This window comes from Myotis daubentonii, chromosome 10, assembly GCF_963259705.1.
Source record: "Myotis daubentonii chromosome 10, mMyoDau2.1, whole genome shotgun sequence".
Taxonomy (NCBI): domain Eukaryota; kingdom Metazoa; phylum Chordata; class Mammalia; order Chiroptera; family Vespertilionidae; genus Myotis; species Myotis daubentonii.
Window position 1 is genome coordinate 78,618,878 of NC_081849.1, and position 12,925 is coordinate 78,631,802.

General features: G+C 42.6%; 1 protein-coding gene across 3 annotated transcripts in view; it reads left to right on the plus strand.

The window, feature by feature from the left end:
- The window catches only part of HECW1 (HECT, C2 and WW domain containing E3 ubiquitin protein ligase 1), a 152,913-nt gene that overhangs the window by 94,763 nt on the left and 45,225 nt on the right, over nucleotides 1-12,925 (plus strand). For 2 of the 3 annotated variants that reach the window (XM_059655760.1, XM_059655759.1), the window contains 3 exons: nucleotides 1,059-2,411; nucleotides 7,012-7,113; nucleotides 11,797-11,947. In XM_059655760.1, coding sequence (XP_059511743.1) covers nucleotides 1,059-2,411; nucleotides 7,012-7,113; nucleotides 11,797-11,947 — 1,606 coding nt within the window. The remainder of the gene's footprint in view (nucleotides 1-1,058; nucleotides 2,412-7,011; nucleotides 7,114-11,796; nucleotides 11,948-12,925) is intronic. The other variant, XM_059655761.1, reaches the window with a different exon arrangement.

Consider the following 12,925-nt stretch of genomic DNA (forward strand, 5'->3'; position numbering starts at 1 on the left):
TTTTATAGTAAGGTGTATGAATTCCTTATATGTTTTTTATATTAATCCCTTATCAGATATAGCATTTGCAAATATCTTCTCCTATTTAGAAGGTTGTCTTTTCCTTTTGTTGATGGTTTCCTTTGTTGTGAAAAAACATTTTAGTTTGATGTGTTTATTTTTGCTTTTGTTGTCCTGGCCCAAGGAGAAATATCCCAGAACATATTGCTAAGAGCAATGCCAAAGACTTTAGTGCCTATATTTTCTTGTAGGAGTTTTATATTTTCAGGTTTTATTTAATCCATTTTGAGTTTATTTGTAATATGGTATAAGAAAGTGGTCCAGTTTAATTTCTGTGCATGTACCTGTCCAGTTTTCCCAGAACCACTTATTGTTGAAACAGTCTTTACTGCATTGTATATTCTTGCCTCCCCTGTCATAGATTAACACTATATATAAGTGAGGATTTATCTCTGGGCTCTCTATTCTATTCCATTGATCTATGTGTCTGTTTTTGTGCCATTCCCATACTGTTCTTATTTTTATAGTTTTATAGTATAATTTGAAATCAGAGAGTGTGTTACCTCCTACTTTGTTCTTTTTCAAGATTACTTTGGCTATCTGGGAGTCTTTTGTGGTTCCATGTAAATTTTAGGAGTCGTTTTTCCTGAAGGAAAACACATTCTTGTAGAATGTTTCAGCTGAGCACTGGCCAGTAAGAAGCCCTCATCAACCCCCACATCCAATATCTATATATATAAAAGCCCAGTGACCAAATGGTGGAACTATCAGAACGACCAGTCGCTATGATGCACACTGACCACCAGGGGCAGACTCTGAATGCAGGAGCTGCCCCCTGGTGGTCAGTGGGCTCCCACAGTAGCAGCACCGCTCAGCTGACCAGGATGAGCTGAGCTCCCACAGCCGGCTGCTCCCCACCAGTGCACGAATCTGTGCACGAGGCCTCTAAGCCCTAAAATAAAAACCCCTTGGGAAGGCTTACATGTCCCTCTCTGGCAAAGTACGCTAACACCAACTGCTCTCTTGTGGAAGGAGTGACATTTTCCTCTTGCCCGCAGATGATGAAGAGATGACCCCGAGTACGGAAGCTGAGCCAGCGGGCATGCCGGGCAGCCCTATGAACAGCCTGGTGGCGAGCAACCCTGGGGACCCTCTGCAGGAGGCACCAGAGCCCTCGGGAAGCTCCGAGTCAGAGAAGCCGAGGGAGGGCAGCGCCCTGGTCGCCGAAGGGAGCGCGAGCCTGGGGCTTGCCAAGCCCGTGGAGGAAGCGGCAGGTACCACTGAGGCAGGAAACGACCTCGACACAGTCTCTGTGGGACCTGATGGGGCTGGGGAGCTTCTGGGCCTGGGGCGAGAGGACACCGAGCCCACCCTGAGCGCAGAAGAGGTGGCCGAGGGGCTGGCCCGGGGAGGCGAGGCACCCCCACCGGAGCTGCCGGAGGACAGCGACGCCCAGGACCAACCTGGGGATCCTGCGGCAGAGGAAGCGGCCCAAGAGAGCAGGGCGGAGGGGCAGGAGGAAGAGGGCCAGGCGGCGGAGGCGGCGGAGGAGGGCGATGGGCACGTGCCCGCCCTGGGAGCCCCGGAGGCCAGGCTGCCGCTGCGCGCCTCGGCGAAGCGGAAGAACAGGCCCTGCTCCTTGCCGGTGTCGGAGCTGGAGACGGTGATCGCGTCGGCCTGCAGCGACCCGGAAACGCCGCGCACTCACTACATCCGCCTCCACACGCTGCTGCACAGCATGCCCCTGGTCCGGGCCGGCAGCCCCGCGGAGGACGACGGCGCGGAGGAAGAGCCCACTCTCACGGACACGGCGGAGAAGGACGGGCTCAGCGACGGCGACACGGTCGCTGCTGAGCCGCCTGCCCTGGAGGAGGGCATGGAGGACCCTGAGGGGGCCACTCTCGGGACCATGGCCCCCGGCCTCTCCGGCGTGGCCAGCAGCTCGGCCCCGGATGGCGACACGCACCCCAGCACGGGCAGCGAGAGTGACTACAGCCCCAGGCAAGGCGGGGACCACAGCTTCGAGGGCTGCGACGCGTCCTGTTGCAGCCCCTCCTGCTACAGCTCCTCCTGCTACAGCACGTCCTGCTACAGCTCCTCCTGCTACAGCTCCTCCTGCTACAATGGCAACCGGTTCACCAGCCACACCCGCTTCTCCTCCATGGACAGCGCCAAGATCTCCGAGAGCACCGTCTTCTCCTCGCAGGAGGAGGAGGAGGAGGAGAACAGCGCGTTCGAGTCGGTGCCGGACTCGGTGCAGAGCCCAGAGCTGGACCTGGAGTCTGTGAACGCGGCCGGGCCGTGGCACGACCAGCCAGCCGCCCCCACCACCGGGAGCATGAGCGAGAGTGTGGCAAGAACCGCGGATGGTGTGGAAGCCCCCATGGCGGGGCCAAGCAATCGGAGAGAAGGTTAGACCTCAAACCTGATCAGAGTGAGAATAGGACCACGAGGGGGACACAGGGCTAACCAACCTGGTTTCAAAAGAAGAGGGAGAGGGGCAGTCCCACATGGGGTTGCTGCCGATGTGTGTGCCTGTCCTGTGTGTGTATCTGTGACTACCAGTAGCTTACACCCCACCACCTCAGACATACACCGAGTTACCAGCGCACACATGTGAGTGCGCACGTGTGCATGTGACTCTCTGTTTAACTTATCACTGTGGCTAGTGTAGATGTTACCCTTCCTGGCCTGACAGCAGCCAGAGCGTCGAGGCTAGTATCCAACGACAGGAGCAGAAATGGTGGGTAATGTGGAAATATCTGCTGACTTCCCAAAATTTATTAAAGCTTAGCAATGAATATAATATAAGTGGAGGGGCATTGATTTTACCTGTATTTTAGAATTTAACTAGTCTGTGTACATATAGATAGGAATAGTCTACCTATCTTTCATAGCTGGTCATTATTTCTGATGCTCAATTCTGTCTATTGTTGTTGCTTTTCTGTTTTTTAGTGTTTCTATGTTTTGTTTTGTTTCTTCTTTTATTTTATTTATTTATTTATTTATTTTGGCTGATTGGAAGGGAAGGATAATATGAATGCGCAATTTGCTTTGTTTCAAATAAGATTCTAATTCAAAGGATGCCACCTCTAGTTTTAAAATGTGTTCTGTATTTTAACCACAAAAGGTCTTGCTTTCGAATCATCCGTGAAATTAATTTGCATTTCCTTATCCAGAGTTGGGAACCATCTTCCAGGCAAGTGACAGTGACATAGGGGGAAATAATTCAAAGGTCATATAACAAGATGAGATAACTTGGTTGTTTTAAAAGAGAGACGTATAGATTCTGCTACTTTGCTGTTCTGCTGTATCAATTAGGCTCCAAATAAAATGTGGTGGTGTGGTCTCTAAATTGCAAACTCACGAAGGGCCAGAATTGTATCTGTGTTTGCATTCTCGGCACCTAAAGAAATGCCTGGCACCTACACATTTTTATAGGAATTAAAGTGAGCACACGAAAATAATTTTAAGTCAACAAAGTTAATTCTACATTTCAGAGAAAGAAGGAGTGAGGGAAAGTGGCACCTGTGATCAGAAGACGTGCAAAAAAATGGAAAAGGAAGAGAAACCCAGGGAGCAAAACTGTAGTGACATACAGTACCCCACAGGGGAGACGATGTGGAAGGAACCCATGGCAGTGGAAATGCGGGGGTCCGTTTCCTTCTTCAGCAAGGATGTTGTGAATATCTTCTTTGTTCTGGGCCCAATGCTCCATGCTGGGTGCAGGAAAACAAACCAGCGTCAGACAGCATATGGAAACACTCAATGATTAAACACAATTAAAAATAATTACAATGTAAAGAGATTTGGGGGACACACACATAAAAGAGTATAACTAGGAGCTGGCAGGAATATTTTAGACTAGAGGTCGGCAAACTTTTTCCATAAAGGGCCAGGTAGTAAATATTTTAGGCTTTGTGACACAAGAGGCAAAATCTAGCAACTATTCACACCCAAAGGCTATTTTTCTAACTCTTCAACATTTTCAAATGTAATCATTCTTGCCTCAGAAACATGCAAAAATGAAGTTGGATTTGTTATTTGTCAACCATTGTAGCCTATGGGGTATATTTTGACCACCTTTTTGGAAGACAATCCACACACAGGTCATTGAAAATTAGCTCAGCATACACTGTCCATGCCCTATCCGTCAGGGGAAAGCTGTTCTTCACAGAAAGGTGCTTCAGGGCCATAGCAGAAATCTTTGCAGTGCAACTTCTAAATAAATGTCTAAATTCCTGAATTCTGCAGGCTGTAAACTCAGAAAAGGTTAAGAAGAACCTGAACACTTTCCTATGGTGATCACCAGGGGCAGTACGAAGATTTCTGAGAGGGACTGTTGATCTCCTGAAAGCTGCACATGTGTTAGCATGTGACTTCTTTGCAGCCAGTCTTCCCTCCATCAGTAGTGAGTCCTGAGCTAAGGGTGTCCGTGTTGTCCATCTGTCCCTCACTGGCATTTGCTCCAAGAAAGCAGGGCTTCCACGCAACCCACCTCATATGTGCACGTGGGCCCTGTTCTCCCATTAGAGTCACTATCGCCCCTTGCTGTGACCTCAGGTTGCAGATTCTCTCACTGCCTAGGCCACGGTAATCTGACTGTGCACATGCCCAGGTAGATGAGTCTACAGCAGCTTATGGAGGATGTATACTTTATCTACTTTTTGTTTCTTTTCCCTTTTATAAAATCCTCCTTTTTAAACCTCAACATAAAATAGTTGTTAAAAACTTTCTTAAGATCAAATTATAAGAGCACTGAAATATGATTATGACCTCAGGCCCTGGAGATTGGGTTGATTATATCCAGTCCCACCACTTCCTAGCCATGATACCGTAGCCAAGTTACGTAACTGCTCCATGCTTATTTGTAAAACGGGTGTAAATGCAGAATCTACCTCAAAGGGTTGTTGGAAGGACTAAATGAGGATATGTGTAAAGCCCTCAGCCTCCCCTTGAGTGAGGCTTCTTCGGGGCAGATAAACAGTGAGACTAACTTTTCAAGTGGGATATATTTCCCTCTTGGAAGGTCTAGACGTTCTGAACACTTGCTTTGTGTTTGAGGCAAGGGTGACTGTGTGGCGCTTCAGCCTCTTGCCGAACAAAATCCTTTGCCTCTTCTGTGTGCTCCATCCTTTCAGTTGGCTGAGCTGTGTCAGTCATGTGACTGCATTTGCTTGGGGTTCACAAGCAGGTAGGGTCAGCTCCATTAACCCCTGCAAGCAGCAATATTCCACTAGTTTGGAGGAGTGATTAATCTGATTGGTTGAATTAATTACAGGAGGTAAGTTTGTTCTTTTTTTTTTTCTCAAGAAACTAAATTAAAAGCACAGAAGCTGATGACATAACAACTGTACCATTGTTTTTGGTTTCTGACATGAAGCATATATAAAAACAGACATGAATGTGAGATCCACTAAAAAACAGAGCACATCTTTGAAACAGGAATCAGTTCACAGGGAGCTGTGCGCTGACACCAGGGGCACACACCTTCCTTGGCTTTCCTAAAAGTCTCAGAGACCCCAAGCATTTGAGTAACAGAGTTCACACAAGAAATTGTGTCATATATGTTTAAACTTAGAAGGGCCCTTTGTTCCGAAATACCTCTCTGTTTTTGTTTTTCTGTTAGCTCTAGGAATGACACTGCTAAATTAAAACCATCTAACTTCCTTCCTAATTAATTTATTTTACTTTTTATCAGTTCTAGGGATCTGGAGTTAGAAGAAATAATCATCCTGTCCATGTATGGGCATTCTGGAAAATATTTGAAACTTGAAATCCCACAAAGATCTTAACTGCTGTTTTTTACAGTTTCTCTCCTTTTTGACCTAAGGGATAATGGAACACTTAGTGTTTGCATCAGCCATGAAGGACAGAAGAAGGGAAAGATCTGACCTTTGTCCTCTGGCCAATATGGGCTCTTGCAATAAAGCCAGGATCATGTGAGGTAGGAAGGAGGGGAGACACCAGTCTGAATGGAAGCTGTCTCTTGGCCCGTGGGCCTGTAGCTCTCCAAAGACCAAGAGCAATTACTTTTGCAATTGCTGGTGCTATAGGCCTCCCATCCACATGGCCCCTCTACACACAGTGTTACCAGAACCTGAGAACATCATGAAATAGGAGTACCATTTTAGATCATTGTTCAGTTCATTATAAGCCAGACTGACAATATTATTAGATATGTCTGTAATAATTGGGGCATGCATTCTGTGGATATGTTTATCTCTAAAATGTGTCCATGTTCGTCTCTCTTCTTCCTCCTATCTTACTTCTGTGTTTCAAGTTTTCTTGTCTCAGTCTTCCTACCTTTTATCTACTTCTTTTGTCTTTTGTCCTTTTCTCTTTCCAGAACACTGGCTTTGCTGATTCTTCCTCAAAATCACCTGCAACAATCACAAAATCCCATGGTTCCTTCCCACACCACCCCCACCCCCAACCCCAACCATTAATTTCTATACTAAAGGAATTTACCTTCTTGACCCACCGGTTCCTTAACCCCATCTTGGAAAGTCACCATCTAAGTTTCATTCCAAAAACAAAATCTGAAAAACAGCCTCTTGGCAGCCCTCTGATGAAACCTATTCAAACAAGAGCAATGATTTTGCACTGGCCCACTGAACTGTTATGGGACCTCAGAAATGCTGCCCTTCCCTCAAACAGGCCTATTTCTTTGGCTGGGCTCAAGTCAGGCTCTGCTAATTTTCTTTCTGATGCCACCTTTCTATCAAGATAATTCAGGTGGTTACAGAATCAGACCTTGATCCGACATATTGGTCTATGTGGTATAGATCATTGTCATGAAGTGTTTGGCTATGTTCTTTGGAGTTTAAAAAAATAATTAACTCTGTTCCTTCTTTCATGAATGACTGTGATTGTAGTAAATGGACACAAAAATAGATTGCCCATCCTTTGGAATTTTTTCTATAGCAATTTGTTTTACGGTCCTGGTTTTTTTTAACACGTTGCCATAGCAATGAGTGAACCTGAATGTCTTGACTATCTTGTCCATAGGTGAATGTCCTATACTCCATAATTCACAGCCAGTAAACCAGCTTCCTTCCTTGAGGCCTGAACATCATCACTACCCAACAATCGATGAGCCTCTTCCACCAAGTAAGCTTTAGTTTTTAAACTCTATGTCTTAACTCTTCCTACCAAATCTAAACAGGTCAGTATGAACTTGTATGTAAACATCCAAACTCTTCCTCAACTCCGTAGCTTACACTGTTATAAAAAACCAATATGGCACCTACTATAAAAATTGTTTGGGTTTTTTAACTAATGGTTTCAGGATGTGATCTGGAAAAGATAACCTAGGGCTCCTCAACTTCTGAAATGGAGAGCATTTCTTAATAAGTACTTGCAAACTGTACATAATCCTTAGGTCCCAAATTTTACTATTCCATATTTTAAAATTTGCAGTTCAAGATTGAATCGTCCTACTGTTCGCCATTGGACCTGTTATATAACAAGCATCTCCATATAATAGAACATTTCAACTCTTTAGGACCCATGAACTTGCATTTTCCTTGCTATAGCTTGCATTGATAGGTGACAGCCTCCAATTTCTTCTGTAGTTCTTAGGGTTGTTCAGAAAAACATCGTCTTCTTTAGGGATAGCATTCAATATCGTTTTCTCCTGATAACTGTAATAAGTAATAATTATCCAACTAGTCATTTGAACTTGGGAAAATCATTTACTCTCTCAGAGACTCAGTTTTCTTATTTGTAAAGTAAAGCTTTAATTTCCTCACTAAATGCTAGATTTGGAGTAGGGAGTCTCTGCATATCATTCTATACTTAACCTTATAATAATCCATTATAATAAAGTTGCAAGAAGGAACTGACACCCCACTTAACATCAGATATGTTCACGAGTTCTGTAATATCTCTGTTTTGGTTTAGGCTTGCTTTTCAAGCAAAGATAACCTTTAAGATTTGATAAATTCTATAGCTCTTTCCAGGATGCTAAGTGTCAATGTTTCCTTACATTCTGTTGCTTGTGCTTACATTAAGTGGTAACAGTTTTGAGAAGGAAAAATGCGTATCCTTTAATTCATCTATTCTTGCTAATGTGATATATTTTTCATTCACACCATTTTTCTCTGAGTCAGTTGTAATTTATCAGTTAGGAAACAGTGAATACCTTTAATATGTAGACATTTAAAAGAAAGCCATTTTGGGGAGGTAGGCCAAGCCAAACATTATATTCTTTAACTATTGACACCTGATTTCTTTATTTATTTATACATTGACTTATGGGTGTTCCATAAATGAATAGTAAAATTTCAGTGCCACTATAGATACTTCCTAGTTGACACTTATCTGTTAAATATTTGTAGCATGTTTTCTTCAGGGAAAGAACACTTGCCCCACAACAAATAACCTATCAGTGCATATGCGCATGAATTGACTTCCAATCCATGCAAGAATAATTACTAGTTATACTAGATATTATAAAAAAATGAATAGATAAGTCTAATTTAAATAATTGCATCAGCAGGTTTAAATAATGGAAATAACAGATAGGTTTTGATTTTCTATTCATGTGATACTTAAAAATACTAGAAAAGTTTATAGTGAAGCCTAATAATTGAATTTACTTAGATAATCTCAAATAGTACATGGATGATTTCACTCGTTCAACAAATATTCATGGAACCCTTACTCTGTGTGAGGTATCAAACAGACAAAGGTCCCTGCCCTCGTGGAGTTTACAGTCTAGTCTGGCAGAGACAGATAATAAAACAATTTTTTTAAAAGAGGAAATAATACAACATGTTTGAAGATGACAAGTGCTACCAGAAAACAGAAGCAGAGCAGGATAAAGACATCTGGAGGTGGTGGTGGTGGCTGGTTTGCCATTTTAAATAGGGTGGTCGGGTAAGCTTCATTGAGGAGGCAACCTTTGATGCTAGACTTAGAGGAGGCAAAGAGTAATCCAGGCAAGTACTGAGGAGGGTGAGCTTTCTGAAAAAAAATTACAGCCTGCCTAGTGGGTTTGAGGAACAGCAAGGAGACCAGTGTGTCTGGAGTAGGTGATGACGTCAAGGAGATACTGGAACCCAGATCACATAGGGCCTGGTAGACCTCTTAAGGACTTTGGCTTTGACGCTGGATGAAAGGAGGGCAATGCAGGGTTTTGAACAGAGAAGAGGTGTTTTCTGACATAGGTATTAAGCCTTCCCTGTGGTTACTGTGTTGGCATTAAATTGTGAGAAGGAAAGATGAAAGCATGAGACCCAACAAAAGTTTACTGCAGTGACCGAGGTAAGAAATAATGGTGGCTTGGGCCAGAGGGAAGCCAGAGAGGTGATGAGGAGTGGCCAGATTCTGGACACGTATTTTGTGGGTAGATTTGCTGACAGATTGGAAGTGATGTGTAAGAGAAAGATAGAAGTCAAGAATGTCCTCGGGAATTTCACCTGGAAGGATGGAGTTGCTTTAACTCAGGTGGGAAGGGAAGGCTGCAGACAGAGTAGGTCTGGCTGGGAAAACTCTGAAGCTTGGTTTCGATCGCATTATATTTGAGGTGTCATCCGGGTAGTGATAGCAAGTAGGCGATGGGATGTATGACCGAAGCTCAAGAGAAAAATCAAGACTATAAACATGGTATTGAAATTGTTAAAGTAAAGAAAAAAAGGACAATTTTACTGTTGCTAGTATAGTAACTAAAAATGATTCTTTATTAGGCTCTACATTGTTCTTAGACTACATGGAAAATATATCATTTAGTATATGTTAGGTACTTCAGCTACACATGAATTGATGAAAATAAATTATTCTAACTTGCCCCAGCATTAGTAAGCTAACATTTTCACATTGCCAAGTCCAGCAGGGCATGCTAAAGCCTGAAGTTCCATTTGGAAATTTTCTCTTCATACAATATGGTTTATAAAATATGTGAAAGTTCATTCTTAACAAAGCAACCCATAAAACATGCTTATAAGCTCTAATTCTACTTTATTATTTTCTGAATATTTATAAAAGTATATCTTTAGCACTATGTATCCCATATATGGACAAAAGGACCTGTCTGGCTGGCTTTTATCTTTTTATATTAATGATTTGGAAATACTGAAACTTGCAGAGAGAAATTATTGCTGCATCATTCTCTAGGTGTGTTTTTTTCCTTAGAGAATTTATGAAACTAGAAAGAATCCTTTCTTTACTTTGAGTGCCTGGAGGGCAAGGGCCTGTTACTTACCGATGAGCCCTCCGGACCTGGCATAGTTTCTAGTTCATAGTGAATGCTAAGAGGAGTTTGTTCAGCTGAATCAAATAGCACAATACTCTTTTAAGGTTAATACTCATTTTTTGTTGGATTCAAGAAAAAGAAAGTGTCTGATTGCTACTAGTTTAGGAATCACGGAAATTTCAAAAATTTTGGTTCAAGATTAATTATCTAGTAGTTACATATACACACAATTTTATCAACAAGCTCACTAACATTTACTACTAACAGTTGATAACTGGATTATCTAGAAGTTAATTTTAATCAAAACCTCCTAGACTTTATTTATGCAATCTGACTACATTTTTCCTTCATTTTGTTTTCCAAGTTAAATTTGGCGTTTTCTAGTATTTTGATTTTCTTCAGGCATTTTAGCAATTCCTCAGTTAAATGTCAGACACAAGCAATAATATTCACAAACATATGCCGTGCACCTATAAAACCATAAATATACTAAATCTATTGAGTTTTTTTATTTAAAAAATTGAGAGTTGCTATGTCATTACCTGAATGATAATTTTTCAATAGAATTATTAGTATCTGATTTACTCCCAGAGCTATGGCTTTTCTCACTTAAAAGGCTGAATGGTTTCCCTCCATTTGAAATTATTTTTGCTTTTTCTTCAGTATAACTTTTCAGCATAATTTTATCATGAAGCTTCTGTTTCTACCACATTTTTACATGTGAACTCGAAAAGCTTTCCCATTTTGGTATAGCAGATACTGCTTTTCCATGTTCAGCTTAGATATGTATATATTACTGCCAGCTCTTTCAGCTTTGAGGACTTTTTCAACTACCCCTCCCTACCCAGCCCCTACATCTATTAAGTCGTGTATAACTATTTCCATCTTTAATCTGGCTATTGTTTAAATTTGAGAAGCAAAGGAACTTATATTTACCTTGGGCTCCCTCTACTGTTTGGGATGCTGGTTTATCAACAAAGAGGTATTTAAAAGATTGATGTTTGTTAGTAGTGGTTATCAGTTTTGCTTTATTTTGGTCAAGAAATATTTGGCAGCTACAGTGGTTTGAATATGCACTGTCAATTTACAACTTATCAAAAGGATGGTTTGAAATCCTAGGTATCAAATCCCCCCCAAGAGAAATGACAATCAACTAAAGTTGCCAAGAATTAGATGGAGATCATCTAAAGTTGCACGTACAGTATTTTAGAACTATTGTTAAAACTGGTTTTAACTACAATCTTCTGGCTGTCATTTGAGTAGAACAAGACTGACAGGATGAAAGGATTTAAAGAAAGAAATAAAAAACATTAGACATTCTCTTTAGAAACTATTAAAATTTAACATAGGTCATAGTTGAGGTACTACAGTTACCGTTTAAAATGGCCCAGCAGAGGATATGAACCCAGTAGGCTCTTTTCTGGAATGTCAATGCCATCCCAATGCCTCAGAAGTCATGGCAGGTTCTGAGGGCAGGGTTGGCCTTCGGCTAATAACCAACGGTGAGTTCTACCCGTAAAGGACCTGGAGGTGGCATCTGTTTCATGTGGATCAATGTCTGTCCTTGTTTTTCACTCGGCCTTTCTATTACATGCTAGACTGGGAAGCTCGCATCGACAGCCATGGGCGGGTCTTCTATGTGGACCACGTGAACCGCACGACCACCTGGCAGCGTCCAACAGCAGCAGCCACCCCGGATGGGATGCGGAGATCAGGGTCCATCCAGCAGATGGAGCAACTCAACAAGCGGTTGGTGATCAGCATGCAAAGAGCCCCTGTAAACCAGGAAGGAGAAGGGCAGCTAAAGACAAACCCAAACCCCGGGACGCTTTTCTGCTCAGACTGCATGAGGAGGCTAGAGATTAATTTTACATCTTTAGAAAGTCATGCATAGTAGGTACTTAGAAAGCCAGACTTGGAATTTGTGGCAAGAGATGAGCTAAGCCTGAGGGTCGTTTAAAGGTGGGGAATCCTCTGAGCTTCTTGATGGCCCAGGTTTGAACACAGGTGTGCGTCATCAAGAGGCTCATGGCGTCCCACTCCCTCATCTTAGGTATTCACTGAGGGTGTCAGTTTTCCGTGAACTCTCTAGAAATAGTACACAAAATTATGCTTGCAGGCACACTTTCTGCAGCTCAAGTTGGAGAACTAGTACCATTCAAACTGCTGCCAGTAGCAACCAACTAAGTGCTCTCTGCCGCCCCTCAGCGGTCTCCTAGCCCTGCCTGAGGTCCACATATCCTGATGCCACCACCAAGCTTCTCAGAATTCTCCCAGGGCGGACTCTTTGGGACATGTTATTTTCTCTAGGGTTTTTCCCTGCAAGCTCCCCAACAAGTTCATACTCTGATTTCAAAATATGCTTTAGGTGTCTCCTCATCTGTGTTCACACACCTCTTACACGTCTAGGACAGCCTTTTCACATCGCTAGAGTCATGGTTTATATAGCGTTCCATCTTGACTGTGTGGGTTTAGAGTGTGATATCATATTCTAATTTTCTCTTTGATCTGAAAGTCCAGGACAGAGCCTGGGCATATTGGAAAAGTTAGTAAATATTTAGTAGGTACCTGGCAAAGTGGCTAACTGGATGGCCAACTGACTAAATCCCCAATTTGGGAAGAAAAATAAAATGATCCTTCAAATAAGCAGAAAACAGTTGTCTGCCAACATATTTATTTTTTGCCAGCATGATTTTATTTCCACATACCTGCTAGTCATATCAGTTT